The sequence below is a fragment of the Theropithecus gelada genome, chromosome 9, assembly GCF_003255815.1.
Source record: "Theropithecus gelada isolate Dixy chromosome 9, Tgel_1.0, whole genome shotgun sequence".
Lineage (NCBI taxonomy): Eukaryota > Metazoa > Chordata > Mammalia > Primates > Cercopithecidae > Theropithecus > Theropithecus gelada.
Genome location: NC_037677.1, coordinates 123,896,023 through 123,910,513, shown reverse-complemented (window position 1 = coordinate 123,910,513; position 14,491 = coordinate 123,896,023). Strand labels below are relative to the sequence as shown.

General features: G+C 46.9%; 1 protein-coding gene across 2 annotated transcripts in view; it reads right to left on the bottom strand.

Moving 5' to 3' along the window:
- Positions 1 to 14,491, bottom strand: part of DOCK1 (dedicator of cytokinesis 1) — a 540,207-nt gene that overhangs the window by 89,352 nt on the left and 436,364 nt on the right. For both annotated transcript variants that reach the window (XM_025396230.1, XM_025396231.1), the window contains exons 32-33: positions 8,512 to 8,570; positions 1,295 to 1,443 (exon numbers count right to left, since the gene is read on the bottom strand). In XM_025396230.1, the coding sequence (XP_025252015.1) occupies positions 1,295 to 1,443; positions 8,512 to 8,570 (208 nt within the window). The remainder of the gene's footprint in view (positions 1 to 1,294; positions 1,444 to 8,511; positions 8,571 to 14,491) is intronic.

Here is a 14,491-nt window from a genome sequence, read left to right as displayed (position 1 = left end):
GGATATACATGTGTATGTGTGGGAGGATGTGCATGTGTATGTGTATATGTGTGTGGGGATATATATGTGTATGTGTGTGTGAGGATGTCTATGTGTATGTGTATATATATGTGTGTGTGTGGGGATATACATGTGTATGTATGTGTGGGGATACACATGTGTGTGTGTGTGGGGATGTGCATGTGTGTGTGTGGGATATACGTGTGTGTGTGGGGGATATACATGTGTATGTGTGAGGATATACATGTGTATGTGTGTGTGTGGATATACATGTGTATGTGTGTGTGGGGAATGTACATGTGTATGTGTACGTGTGTGGATATACATGTGTATGTGTGTGTGAGGATGTGTATGTGTGTGTGTGAGGATATACGTGTGTGTGTGTGGATATACGTGTGTGTGGGGGGATATACATGTGTATGTGTGTGGGGGATGTGCATGTGTATATGTATGTGTGTGTGGATATGTGTGTGTGTGTGGATGTGCATGTGTATGTGTATATGTGTGTGGGGATATACATGTGTATGTGTGTGTGAGGATGTGCATGTGTATGTGTGTGTGGATATGTGTGTGTGTGTGGGGGATATACATGTGTATGTGTGTGTGGGGATGTGCCTGTGTATGTGTGGGTGTGGGTGCCAACCCAAGAATACATAAACACTATATACTTATTTTCTTGGGATCCAGGAGATTTTGTTACTTCCTGAGCGTAAGTTATGCAGCAGAGTTGGTCCCTCATGCTGTTTGGCACAGAATGTTTTGAGCACTTTATATACACTTTCTTAGAGGAATTTTCATCAGTTTCATCGCACAGGCAAAAGACCTTAAGTCTCTTTTTTTTTTTTTTTTTTGAGACGGAGTCTCGCTCTGTCGCAAGACACACACTTAAGAGAATAAAAGCAAAGACTTTAGCTTTCAAAATACCATAATTCTCCAATAAGCAGCCGGACTGAGAGAATATAACACATGACCTTGGAGTAAACACTCTACAAGAGCACGTACCAAGAAGTGGGAGCAAGAGACTTTTATCCAGGGTTGAATGTGTAAGTAAACCCAGATTAAAAGAAGTAAGTAAGAGCTAAAAATTCAGAATAATCCTCCCGAAAGTTGAGTGCAAGGGATGATAAGCTTCTTCAATAAGGAAAATCACAGGCCTTTTCTGTCTCAAGCTGTAGGAAAAGGTGTTTTCCACGTTGGCACCTTTAACTCTAGAATTGTCTACAAGTTTCTTTCAAGGTTTTCGGGTTTGTCTCCTTCATGTCCCTGGCCACTCGCTGCACATCTATGTCCTTACCATTTGGAAGCTTCGGGTCGAATGGAATTCACACTGCATCATATCAAAGAAGATGGGGATGGTGGCTTTGCGCAGCTCCGTCTCGGGAATTAACGTCATTTCTAATATTGGGCCCACCATTTCTGGAATGAACTTTATCTTGTGTTGACCTTGGAATAAAGAAATACAGTATTCAGAAATAAAGAAAAATAGAATTCTAAAATGGGCTTAAATGGATAAAACAACACAACACAGATCACTGTGACTTTGAGCAGCAGGATCCTGAAAATATGCATCAAATTCTCTCTGCAGATGATGATTTTGAACTTTCCCAGCCATTAGTATAAGAGGTGGCCTGTATTCCACATTTTATAAGTGAAGCTATTCAAAGAGCTGCGCAATATAAGCCTGTAATCATGATTTCTCTGCCAGAGAAGATAAACACTGTTTTACAAGCAGCCGATTCTATCACACGGATTCAGAACACATGCAGCTTGATTCCCAGTTCTGAATAGAGCAGGGGCTGCGAGTGGGGAGTCTCAGCCTCTAACTCTGTGCACAGTGACAGGAACAGGAGCCGACAAATGAGAGAGAGCAGATAGTCTCTTGGGTCCTTTTTATCTCCCACATCTTATGAAGATGAGTTTAGCATTTGACACCTCTGTAAATAATGCAGAGTGATTTCTGCAACATTCCAAATGACTCCAATCAAAGTAAATCAAGGCGCCGGCATCGGAGGCTGAAACCCTAAAAACAGCAGTGATTCGACCTTCTCGAGCTATTGTTTGATAGGAAAATGTTTATTTAAAGAACAACTTTATTGTATCTCATCTCACCTAGCTTGTCCCAGATATGATTTTTAAAGAGCTAAGAAAAATGTTTCTCAAAAGTTTTCAAATGTGAATCATAATACGATCATATTAGCTAGCATTTACAATTTACATGACAAGCTCAGGAGAAAGCATCATCTCACTGAATTTTCACAGTAACCTTGTGAGATGGGCACCTTCTTAACCTGTTAAACAGATGAGGAAAGTGGGCTGTTCCCAAAGCTATTCTGCGAGCTGTTCAGAGAAAGGGAGGAGCAGGATTTGAACCCGGGTCTGAGATTATGAAGGCTTAGCTGTGACTCTCATTTTACAAATTCCTTCCCTGTTTGCTTGTCTCAGGATCTTTGCATGCCACTCGGACCCTACCCACCTCTCTGAAAGAGAAACTGTTTGAGCTGTCCACTCCCTTATTCGTCCTCTATAATTGCAAAATGAACAGAGAGGTCAGTGATCTGTCATTTTCTGTCATTTTATCCACCACTGCTGAGATATTACAATTCTAAAATAAACTCCCAGAAAGTAGAGACTGGCTTCTCACAAGCACTCAATTTATGTTTTTAATTTCAATGGTTTTTGTTGGAAATCTTGGTATCGTACTTTCCTGGGCCTCTATCTCTGACTTAGAAAGATGCTAGCCCAGGATCACCATCGGGAAATCTGGTGACCGGGCCGAGCAGCCGGTGGTTGGGCCTGATGTGGCCAGCCCCTTCCTCCTGCTAGCTGTGGGTTGGCTGCCACTGTCCCCACCCCAGCTGGGGACCCCATATCCTGTGGGTGCATGGCTGCTGCACCTCTGAGGATCAGGGTGAGCTCCTAAAGAGCTTGAAGTGAACCAGGCAAGTTCAGAGCGATGGCGGGCGGAAACCACAGCAGCTGCCAAGCTTCTTTCACCGCCTGGACCCTGCACCTCCGGAACGAAGCTCCTGGAAGACTCCTTCCTAAACACGGGGCTGCGGACCTTAGTTAAGGCGACATAACGAAACTCAGAGGCAGGTCCTATCAAAAAGGTGGTCTTTTAAAAGCCGACCCTCTTGTCTTTCAGAAATCTTGATTTTGTTTTCATTTCACCCCACTGCAACTAAACCATTTCATTTCCGAAATATAACAGAAGAATGCCCAAGAAATTAAATGTTTGAATAAAATATTTGCGATATTTTGTTAACACTAACAATGTATCCCAAATTAATCAATCTTATTAATATTTTTACACAATCAGGAAACTAAATTCTTGAGTTTTCTTTGCAATTCAGCAAATATACATTTCTGTAAAGAGAATCATTAAACAAATGTGGCTACTATAACTATACTTAAGAAAATAGGTAATCCTCATAATTAGACTGAATGACTTCTTATTGGATGGACATACACACAAAATGTAATTAACATCTTATTTTTAACTTTTATGACATAATTAATAATTTGACTAAGACTATCACTGTGTGATTCTCATCACTTTCCCAAATGTTTAATGTTTCTGAAAGGCCTGTAACTGCTGCAAAGCATTCTCTTGAAAATGCTATTATATTCCATCTCTCAGGTGACAACTTTCCGTGTATTATGCCTAAAAAATGTCAGAGCCAATGTTTCAGAAAACAGATGATGGTGACAGCAAGTTGTTCATCAACCACAATTTCAGTGTCATAAAGTTCTGTCTGTCACCAACAGCTTTTATTGTTCCAAGCTGGGAAAAACATAGAAAGCAGTAACAAGTGGTTGTAGAAGCAGGGATTAGAAAAAGAAGCGACCAAAACGACAGTAGCTTAACCTCTGATTATTACCCTCCTTATTAGAACAGACACACACTGGCCTGGAGCTGGTACCGAGTTCTGTGCACAGTGACAACCCTGGGGACTGACTCTTCGCAAACCAATGGTCCCCAAGGCGAGCAGGAGTGGGGAGGGAATGTTCTCTGGTAGCCACCGTTTTTTTTTTTTTTTTTTTGGATATTTGTATTATGGATTTTCCCTGGAGCACATCTTGCTCAAATTTAACGATGAACTCAGGTTTGGAACCAGTGAGGACCAAGGTGACTCCTGCAGTGTAGACTTAAAAGAAAAAGAGGGCACGCTTTTGAGACAAAGGAAGGTGATGAGGAGAATATTTTACCTCCAGTCCTTGCCAGTCTCATAGCCCACCTAGAGTCTGTTCTAGTTACAGAACATGGAGCTGCTTCCCCTGGGAACAACATCTTGTTTTCTCACGAAGCCAGGGCCTCCCCTGTCAGAAGCCTCCTTGTAGGTGTTTAAATGATCTCTTTGCAATCACTGGTGTTAAAAAATCTGGGACATTAAACATAGACTCATCCCAGAAAAATCTCTATACACAAGAGCAGGCAGAGCAAAAAGTTCCACCACCCAGCCAAACCCGTTAGGCCACACTGTATACAGGTTTTAATGAAAAGCATACAATTTGCTCAGTCACCAAAAAACACCCATGAAGGGAATCCCTGCATGAAAAATATCCCAAACCCAACACGGCGGATAAAGATCTTGCTCCAAGCACATTTGTTCTGGCTGGCTCGGGTCTAGCGCTCGCTCCAGTGTGCTGGATGTAATAAACAAAATGTAAATCGAGGCGGCACAGGCAAGGAGATCAGGTGCTCCGGCGGGCTGCTGCACAGAGTACGCTTTGATAAATAACTCAGGAGCTGGGTAAAGAAACACATTTCCCCCCCTTTTTTCTTTTGAGAGAGCGCCTGCTTTCGATTTCTCCTTTCAGACTCAAAATATGACAGGTTTGGGAGGGAAAGAAACACATCACTCTGTCCCATGGGGCAGTGCCACGTTTGCCCTTGCATTAAATTGAGCAAAACAGACCCCAGATCCTTGCTCTGAGGCTGGGCATGGAGGAGGCAAGAGCTGAGATGCTCCTCTGTATGGGCCATGCATACTACTGGAAAGACTCAAGGAGGAGACTCGTGGAGCATTCAGCTGAAGGTCTGCTCAAGTGACAGTTTATTAATTGCAAGCTGATAAATAGATCTGATTTCCATTTCTATTTTCTTGGCACAGTCAGTGCTATCATCCTGCCAATATGTTCCCAAACCTGCACCCATTTACAAAAAAAGTAAAAAACAAACAAACAAACAAAAAAACTATGTGCAAAGTAGGCTGTGTACATCCTGGGAAACTGAGATGTGCTGTCATAAATTTGGAGCGTGACAGCCTTGGCAAAGACACTCAGGCACCTGGGATCATGGCAGGAAGGAGCTGGGCTCCTGAGGCCACCCTGTGGGGCTATCCTTAGCTATCCTGAGGGGCTGCTTGGGGAATATCCTGTGGGCTGCAGGTGCTTTTACGATCATCTCTCTCACTTTGAAAAATAACTTATTTTACCAGCAAGGAACCCAGCTCTGGTGGCTGACTGTTATTTCCTATTGTTTCCAAGTCCGTGACCCTAATTGGCCGGTCATGGTTTACTTTTGACCTCTTGGCCGCTTCTCAGGCCAGAGTCAATGTTCCTGGCTAAAAAGCTGCAAAACACACATCTCATGCATTAATCACCATATTCAAATCAGCCACTGACAGGAGGGAAGGGGGAAATTTGCTCTCTTCACTGCAACCTTTTCCAAATCAAAAGTCTCCTGTCGCTTGACTTGGCCTATCTGGGGCATGACAGACAACGTCAAGAGAACCAAGTGCTTTGTGTCAGACCCAAGTGCATCTTCAGAAGGCTGGGCCTGTCCAAGCACTTGGAGGGGGCATGCGGAGAAACTCACCATTTCTGGGCCCACCTTTCCTTCCTTCATTGTTACCGTGGCACATGGCACAAATTGAAATGGAGCCACTTTCAATGGTGATCAATCTCAGGGACTACACAGGTGACATTAAATATTCTTGAAAACAAAAACAACCCCAAACCAGAAAACTAGAAAGGCAGGAGCACCCATCAGTCAGGGTGATCTCTGGCCAGCTGTGGCTCGAGCTGAGTTTTAGAGGCTCCCTCAGTGCTAGGCAATGACCGTGGCACATGGAGAGCAGTGGAGGATCCTGGGGGTGCTCAGGGGCCAGGGTGAGTCGCATGGTGGCTGCAGCTGTGTATGGGGAGAAGGAAGCATTTCAGTATGTAAATACCCATCAGACCCTCTGCTAGGGTGGTGTCTCTAGTTATCAAAAATGATGTGAAATGTTATTGAGCCACATCAGAATGAGAACCTTCATTTGAAAGTATATGTGCAAGCGTCCAATTGGGGAAAATAGACAACTCACCATCTATACTTCAGAGCTGAAGTATAGAAGAAAACGGACTCACTCTTTTAGGAGGGGCCAGGGTAAAAGATGGCCTCAGAGAGAGCCTGTGTCCAGAGGAGAGGTCTGGGGTCTGCCCTGAGAGCCCGACTGTGGCAGGTGGAGCTCATATCACCTCCTTCATGAACGCTGGTGCCTATTAAAAGTCCTGGACTCCCTGAATTCCAAGAGAGAACAGCCCCCCTCCATGCCATTGCTGTGAAAGCCCTCCGCCCTCTCCTGCCTCCCTCTCTCCTGGGACCACACTGGGTCCCTGCCTGGCGTGGGGCCTGCCATCTGGCCCGCCAGAGCAAATGACACATGCATCTGTCAGAGCACGATTTTAACAAAGAACACAGAGATCAATTAGAATGAATCATGGATGGTCCTCCTCCCTGTTCTAAAAGCCTTAGCACTTTATTACTGAGATCATCATATATATATGTCATAGAACTCTTGAGTTTTGGGATTGGAAGGCTCTTGAAAAATTCAGTCCAACCACTTTATCTAATAGCCCAGAAAGACTGAGCCATGTGAACTAGGCCTCACAGGGAGGCAGGAGTAGGAGAGGATGAAAACTTCAAGGTGGGACTTATCATCTCTCTTGACTCGGAGCCCAGAGCCCCTACCTTCCTCCCTGGGATGGCAGGAAGGCCAAGGACAGGATGGTGCCTGGTAAATATCATGTTGCAGAGATCAGCAGGCCCTTTGACAGCTGAGACCCCATACTCAGATTCTGGACATAGGAGCTACTGCAGCAAAGTCATGTGCAGAGACCTAGCACAGAGCTTCCTTGAGGGGTCCTCCACTGACTCCAGGACGGACACCCAGAAACGATGCAATGGTGTAGGTTCTCTTTGTACTGGGAGGGCACAGGCAGACAGGGCCACTCTGACCCGCTCTTCATCCTCACCTGGGAGCATCTGCGGTGGCTTTCCATTCCTGAGAACCTAATTGGGCCTCATGTCAAACCAAAGAACGGCAAGGAAGATGCAAAAGCAAACAGCAAGCTAGAAGTGAAGTGTGGCTCGCTGGGTTCTGCACCTTTCTTGCCATGCTCTCCAGCCACTGCAGGGACTCACAGCGGCTCGGGAAGTAAGCAGGCTGGGGCGCAGTTAAGTTGTCCCAACCCTGGTGCAACAAGTGAAACCCTAATGCAACGAGGCTAACAGAGTGATGCGGACGGACCCCTGCCTCCTTCTAGTAGGAAAAGATTCTCTGAGGTAGAGGGGAGAGTGGAGGGTTCCTCGCAACAAGCCAATGCAGGCTTCTCGTGTCCATTTGAAGGAAGGAAGTAGAGGCCTGGAGATCCTGGGGCAGAAAAGCAACTGATGCTTTGCTCAGGACCGAGGCAAGGCCACCAGCACCCCATGGCCTAGGACACCTTGGCACAAAGCAAGCCCAGGGCTGAGGGCAGGAGTCAGAGGGAGCTTCATCTCAAGGAGGAGTGAGGCCGGATTCTATACTGTAGAGGTACCGTAGAGATGCTGAGGGTACTGTAAAGATGCTGGGAAGATACCAAGTTATTGTCAGTCACTGATTTCTTGAAGGGGCTTATCTACAAGAATTACATGTCACATTGGTTGAAATTTTAATAGTGAATTTATTCTTACTGTTCATGATAAAATTAGTTGGAAAAACTTAATTACTTAATTTATAAATAAAATCATATTAATTTCATATATACACACAGACCCTTCACTGCTTTGAGTGCAGGAGCATGTTAGCTGCCACCACCTGGTGGCAGCGTACCTAAATACAGGATCTGCTTTTGAGGAGGTGAATTAACCCTTCAGAAGGCAGAGTCTATAAAACTGAATATGGTAGGTGATGGCAAATGTCAAAGCAGGATGAGCTTCCTGTTTGACACAGAAGGAACTGAGGCAACTGGGGCAGGAAGGCAATGCCAGGGAGGGGGGAGCTCCAAGCCATATGTCCACCTGACACAAAAGGGTGCTCTGCGGATTTTTCTTTTTGCCATACCCATGAGATTTTCTTTCCTTGCCTTTGGTCTTCTATCTCTTAAATCCTGAAAACAGTTACTACAAAGAGTAGCAACTGCTGTCCAAGGAACAGAAGCCATTAAGATCTTAAGACATCCCAACACTGATGAACAGGGCTAGTGTCATGACGCACCAAGGATGCAAGATATTCACCATGCTCCCACATCCAGGCTACTCACCAAGGTTGTACCACATGTCTCTGATTTCAAAGCCAATCTGTCTCCTCATATCTCCGTACCTGGAAATCAGGGAAAAGAAAAACACTGAATCACTCCAGAGAGCATCTGAAAATCGGAATGGAATTAGTCTTAAGTGCAATAAAGCCTTCTAGCACTGAGACAAATAAAGAGAGTGTCAAAGCTTCAACTTCTCTTGCCACCAAAAGGAATCAAAGGAGGAGGGATCTAGCTGGGGGAATCTCACTTTCTCATCACTGAGGAGTACATGACATCGTCCCTCCCGTGGGAACGTGGGGGAAGTTGTGGAGAGTCATGAAAGCATTTCCCTTTCTTCAGTCTCTTGGCTCCTGGGTCCAAGGGGGAGCTTGGTTCCATGCATGTTGTTAGCGTCTAGGCACTGCAGACACCACATAATATCCTACTGCACACAACAGATTTTTTTCCAAAGTTAAAATTAAATCCAGAGTCAGGGCAGACCTCTTCCAAAGTTCTTGCATTCCTCTATGTCATTTTAAATGTAAGGAAGGGCTTAACACCAAAAGATGCCAACAAATCTTCCACTGTTTTGTTTATCAGGGAAAATAAATGCTAATTTTCCTCCCGAAGGGCGCACAGAGGAGGTGTGTGTTTCATGAGTAAACAGAATTTGATGCTCCAGAAGATAAACCTTTATTAGTTTGTGAGCAATTTAACTTTTTCTTTTATTGCCTAAGGAAAAAGCTGATTATATTAAAAATAATAATTTGCAAAATGATCATACAGGATTACAGTTGAGCAGCTGTGTCATCGAGCTTGCTCTGCTCATCCTCGTGTCAGGAGATGTGAGAAGGAAAGCACTGATTATAGACGAACGCGCTGTGGCTCTCGAGACGAAGATCCTGGACGGTAAATCAACAACCTCGGCCTGCTGCCACCTTATTAGAGAAGTCTCTGGTGCCCTAAGCACCTGTCTGTCACTCATGGCGTGAGCAGGCTACAGCCAGAGTGATCATCTCAACCACAGAAGATCAATCTCGCCTGGCAGCTCTGCTGTGGTGCGTGGGAGGCCACGCGCCTTGGCCCACAGTGCCGGCGGAGAAAAGGAACTGGAGCCTACGCCACTCGCTACCAGGACACGCTAGCTCTAAGCGCAGCCCTCAACCAGGTGAGCACTGACGCAGGCAGACTCGGTTAAGGGGGGTGGATCTCAGATGGGGAGACGGCCCAGCATTGAGGCCACAGTAGAAGAGGCCCATCCATGGTTGGCGAAAGCACACAGGCAGCAAAGCTACTGGATCCGAGTGGGTGGGAGAGAGGAAAGCACCTGCCTAACTCACGCCCCCAACTGCCCAGGAGACACACGACCTGAACACTGCTTGGAAGCTTATACTGCTGGCTCCCCATTCCCATTTGGCTCCTGCACTAAGACAAAGGGATCCCAGCGGCTGCTGCGGCCAGGGCTGGGCAAGGATGTAGCTGGCTGTGGGGTGACCTGGCAGGCTGGCATCCTTGAGGTTGGTGAGGTTCTCGCTGTGCAGGTGGGTGAGTCACCTTCCAGCCAAGCAGGTGTTGGGCAAGCCCAGGAACGTGGCATCAGAAAGAGGTGGCCCCCCCGAACACAAACAGCCCCTGCCCCTGTGTTCCCCAGCAGAGGTGAAATGTTCACAGTGGGGTCGGCCTGGCATGTACTGACCCACTCAAGCTCTGCACATGCTTCTCCATCCCAGCGACACAGAGTTCTTCTCATTCTGGGATGATTCCCTCAAAATAGGACGGCCCAGGCCAGGGGCGGTGGCTCACTCCTGTAATCCCAGCACTTTGGGAGGCCGAGGCAGGTGGATCACCTGAGGTCAGGAGTTCAAGACCAGCCTGGCCAACATGGTGAGACCCTGTCTCTACTAAAAATACAAAAATTAGCCAGGCGTGGTGGCACGTGTCTGTAATCCCAGCTACTTGGGAGTCTGAGGCAGAAGAATTGCTTGAACCTGGGAGGTGGAGGTTGTAGCGAGCTGAGATTGCACCACTGCACTCCAGCCTGGGCGACAGAGCAAGATTCTGTCTCAAGAAAAAAAAAAAAAAAAAAAAAAGGCCCAATGCTAGGCTGAACTTCATCAGTGTCTGTGCCTTGCTGGACCCGGCTCAGTTACTTCTCTCAGGTCCCAGAATGATTAGAATGATAATGATTCCAGGGAAATCCTAAAGTTCAGACATCCTAAAGTACAGGAGACTCAGCTGCAGTGGATTTCCCACTTGTGGTTTGGGAAATTCAGGAGTGACTTGCTGTATTTCCAGAGCTGGCACCACAATCTGGATCTGGAAGGCCAGGTGCATCCGCTCCTCCCCATCCTCTTTGCCCCTCCCCACCCCTCCCCGATGCTCCCCACCCCTCCCTGCTGCTCCCCACCCCTCCCTGCCTCCCTGCACAATGCCTCTCCATTGGGTGGTGAAGGAGGTTGAGGGGTGAGGGAGTTCCATTCTCAGGTAGACTTTACTGTCGTGTAGGTGGAAGATGACAGTCGCTGGCAGTATTTGAGAACTGGGGGATTAGCAAGGACAGGATAGCACACCCCTCAGGAGAGTCGGGCCTGCAGCGTCAAGGTGCTAAAGATGCGGTTTTAATTGTCAAACAGGACAAGGGCGCTCTAGCCTGGAGCACAGGCAGTGAGGGAGAGCGGGGACTTGAGGGGAAGGGCCGGCTGGATGTCCCTGGCAGCGAGAGGGATCTTTTCCTTGGTTTTAATAAGAAGGCAGCTTTGATGAATCTATACATGCCCCAGAATAATCCCCAAATAAAGTCACAGCTGTCACCAGACCTCAAGAGGGCTTCCCAAGCCATTTCTTCGTTCTTCCCACGGAGGAGGAAAAAAGGGTAATTGAGAGTGTAGGTCTAATAAAGCTTATTGCCTGGAAGCAGAACCTCGGCCTGGCGGCAGCCCTGGGGACCATAACTAAGTTCCTCTCTAGCAATAAACAGCCTAAGGGACTGCACCAGTTGTACAGGAGAGAAGCAAAAGGACATGGCCATCCTCACCGGGAAGGAGTAGAGAATCCAAGTCTTCAGACTCCCACACCCACAGCACGCACCCCCGGGACCAGGGACTTTCCGTGCCTCCACAGCACGACACAGCGTCGCATCTTTCAAAGTGCTTTCCTTTCACTTGATTTTGGAATCAGACTATGAGCTGAGCAAGCCGACACCTCTATGCCCATTTTCTCAATAAGAGAGCTGAGATTCACAGTGGGGAACACACATGCCTGACTCCACCGAGCCAGGATGGCCTGGAGCTTCTCACCTGCGCCCACCCACGGCATGACTGAGCAGGAGAACGTATGCTTAGGAGGCACACTTCCTACCACCTAGGGCGATCTGGGATCCCACATCCAGGCTGTAACCTGGACATAAAATTGTGTGAATTTGGTCCCTGTGGTCTAACCTTAGCACCTGGTTTCTTGCATCTTCACTCCAACAAACATACCCCCGAGCGACAGCCCAGGCTTGGGGGTAGGGCCAGCCTGAGCCTGAATCTAAGCACACTGGGCAATTTACTCGACCACTCTGACCTCCGTCTCCTCCTCTGTAGTGCTGGGAGAATGGTGCATGACGCTCAGTCCTAGGTGTTTGTGAACAACAAGAGAGTGATGATGTCCCTGTCTTATCTGGCAGGCACTGGAGCCACGCTAGGTCCTTCCTTTAAAATCTCAGGCTGGGCATAATATTCCCCTCATGGTTGCAATGGTCATTTAGATCGATTCACTTAGTGAACATTTACTGAGCACTTGGGCCAGACACAAAGCTAATGCAGAAATATGAATATTCATATTGGAATATTAATATTACTATAATATGGAGAACAGACAAGACCCACAAACCACAGCGGGCTATGAGCATGGTAAGAGAGACGAACATTAACAAAATAATCACACAAGATAAACATGTATAGATACAGAGATAGAGGAATTGTTTTTGTGAAGGCCAGGATCACGGCTTTGTCGGGAAAACATGGGAACTGTGAGAAAATGTAACAGTGGGCTCAGCTTGGCTCTGGCAGGAGTTTTCTAGGCCAGTAATATTTGCTCTGAGATTTGAAGAAGGAGAGATGAAATCTGGATGAAGAGCGTAGGGAAGAGCATTCCGGGCAGAAGGACCAGCAGGCGCCAAGGCCCCGTGGCAGGTGGGGAGTAGGTGAGTGCCCGGTGGGTGTGGCTGCAGAACACAGAGCTGGCTCCTTCAGTGGAAGAGGCCAGGGGTGAGGGGGATGCACTGTGAGCAGAGGCTGCAGGAGGCAGGTGTTTTTAAAGCGCCCCCCCCCGCCACTTCTTTTTAAGTTTCATAAACTTTTCTGACATAAAAAATACATGTATTAACCAGCACATATATTAATATACGTGTATGTGTATAAAGTTTTATGAAATGATGCTTAACCTTACTGCCTGCAATGAATGCTGGTATTTTTTCCTAGATTCTGTTTCACTGAAAAAAGAAAAAAAAAGTCTATTGGTCATGACTAGTGTGGGTTGGACTGTGTCCCCTTTAAAGCTATGTTGAAGTCCTAAACCCTGGTATCCATGACTGTGACCTTATTTGGAAATAGTCTTTGCAGATGTACTCAAGGTAAGATGAAGTCATACTGGAGTAGGGTGGCCTCTAGATCCAGTGACCTGCGTCCGTATAAGGAGAGGGAGATTGACAGACACAGATACATAGGAAGACAAGGGAGAAGGCCACAGGAAGATGGGGCAGGGATTGGAGTGACACAGCCACAAGCCAAAGAACGCCGAAGACCGGGGCGGCCACCGGAAGCCAGGAGGGAGGCAGGGAACCTCCAGAAGGAACCAATCCTGCCCACACCTTGATTTTGGACTTCTGGCCTCCATAACTGTGAGACAACAAATTCAAGTCACCCGGTTTGTGTTCACTGTTACGGTAGATCAGCTGAGGAAACAGATGTGATGGCCCTTTAAGTGAATATTCTGACCCAATCAAAGGTTGAGACCTGCAGTTTGAAAAATGCTTTCCTAAGGAAAGAGCATAGAATGTGAAGGCCTAAGACCAAGGTGTGAGGAGCCCCCTGCCACTCGATGCTGGGGTTCAGGGGTAGGAATCTGACAAGAGAGAGCAGACACCAAAAAGCTTGGAGAGAAACTCAGGAGAGTTCTGAGAGCGAAGAAAAGCGTGTTCTGAGATAGAGGGAAAGAAGAAATCTGTTGAGGATGGAGGAGAATATCTAGGAGGCTGAACACCCTTCCACCTGCTTGGGGGCAGCTGGGACCTGGCTGAGGTTCTGGGGGAATGCAGTGCCCAGAGCCAGCATCAGAGTGGCTGGGAGGTGGGGAAAGGAGACAAGGAGAGGGCTGAGATGGACCTAAAGGAAGCTGGAGGGAGCTGATGGCTGGGGTGAGGCATTTTTAACTTCATGGGAAAGACTGGTGGGTTCTTAAAGAGGTGAGAGGGGTGGGACCTCAAATGGGAACCAACGAATGGGAGTAAACCTTGCCAGACACAGGTCTGATGTGACAGTGCCTACCTGCCTGAGGCACGACACACCACCACCGGTGCATGTGGGACACAGTGAGCTTTTCTGACTTGAAGTTGGCACAGGTCACCGCTTGTTAAGTCTAACTCCCTGAGTCTCCTTCTAATAAGTGAATTTAATTTTGAATAATTTCAGTCTCTTGAAAAAAATTAGCACAGACACAAATTAAATTAATCACATCTCCTGTTACAATCAGGAATATACAGTTGCAGCTTCTGATTAGGTCACACTGCAAAATGGGGCTTGCATAGCATGTTTATTTCCTGTTAGTTTCCTTAAAGGTAGTATCTAGAGTTTGACTTAATCTCCTGGAGGTGCAGAACCCAGTGTTTGGTCAGAAGGGGATATTTTGGTCCCATTGTGAAACCTATCCTCTTAGAACACTGTAGACTTGGATAGTTACAAAAAAACAAAAACAAAACCAAAACCTCCCCAAAACTGAAAGCAGCCTAGGGACCAGGTGGGGA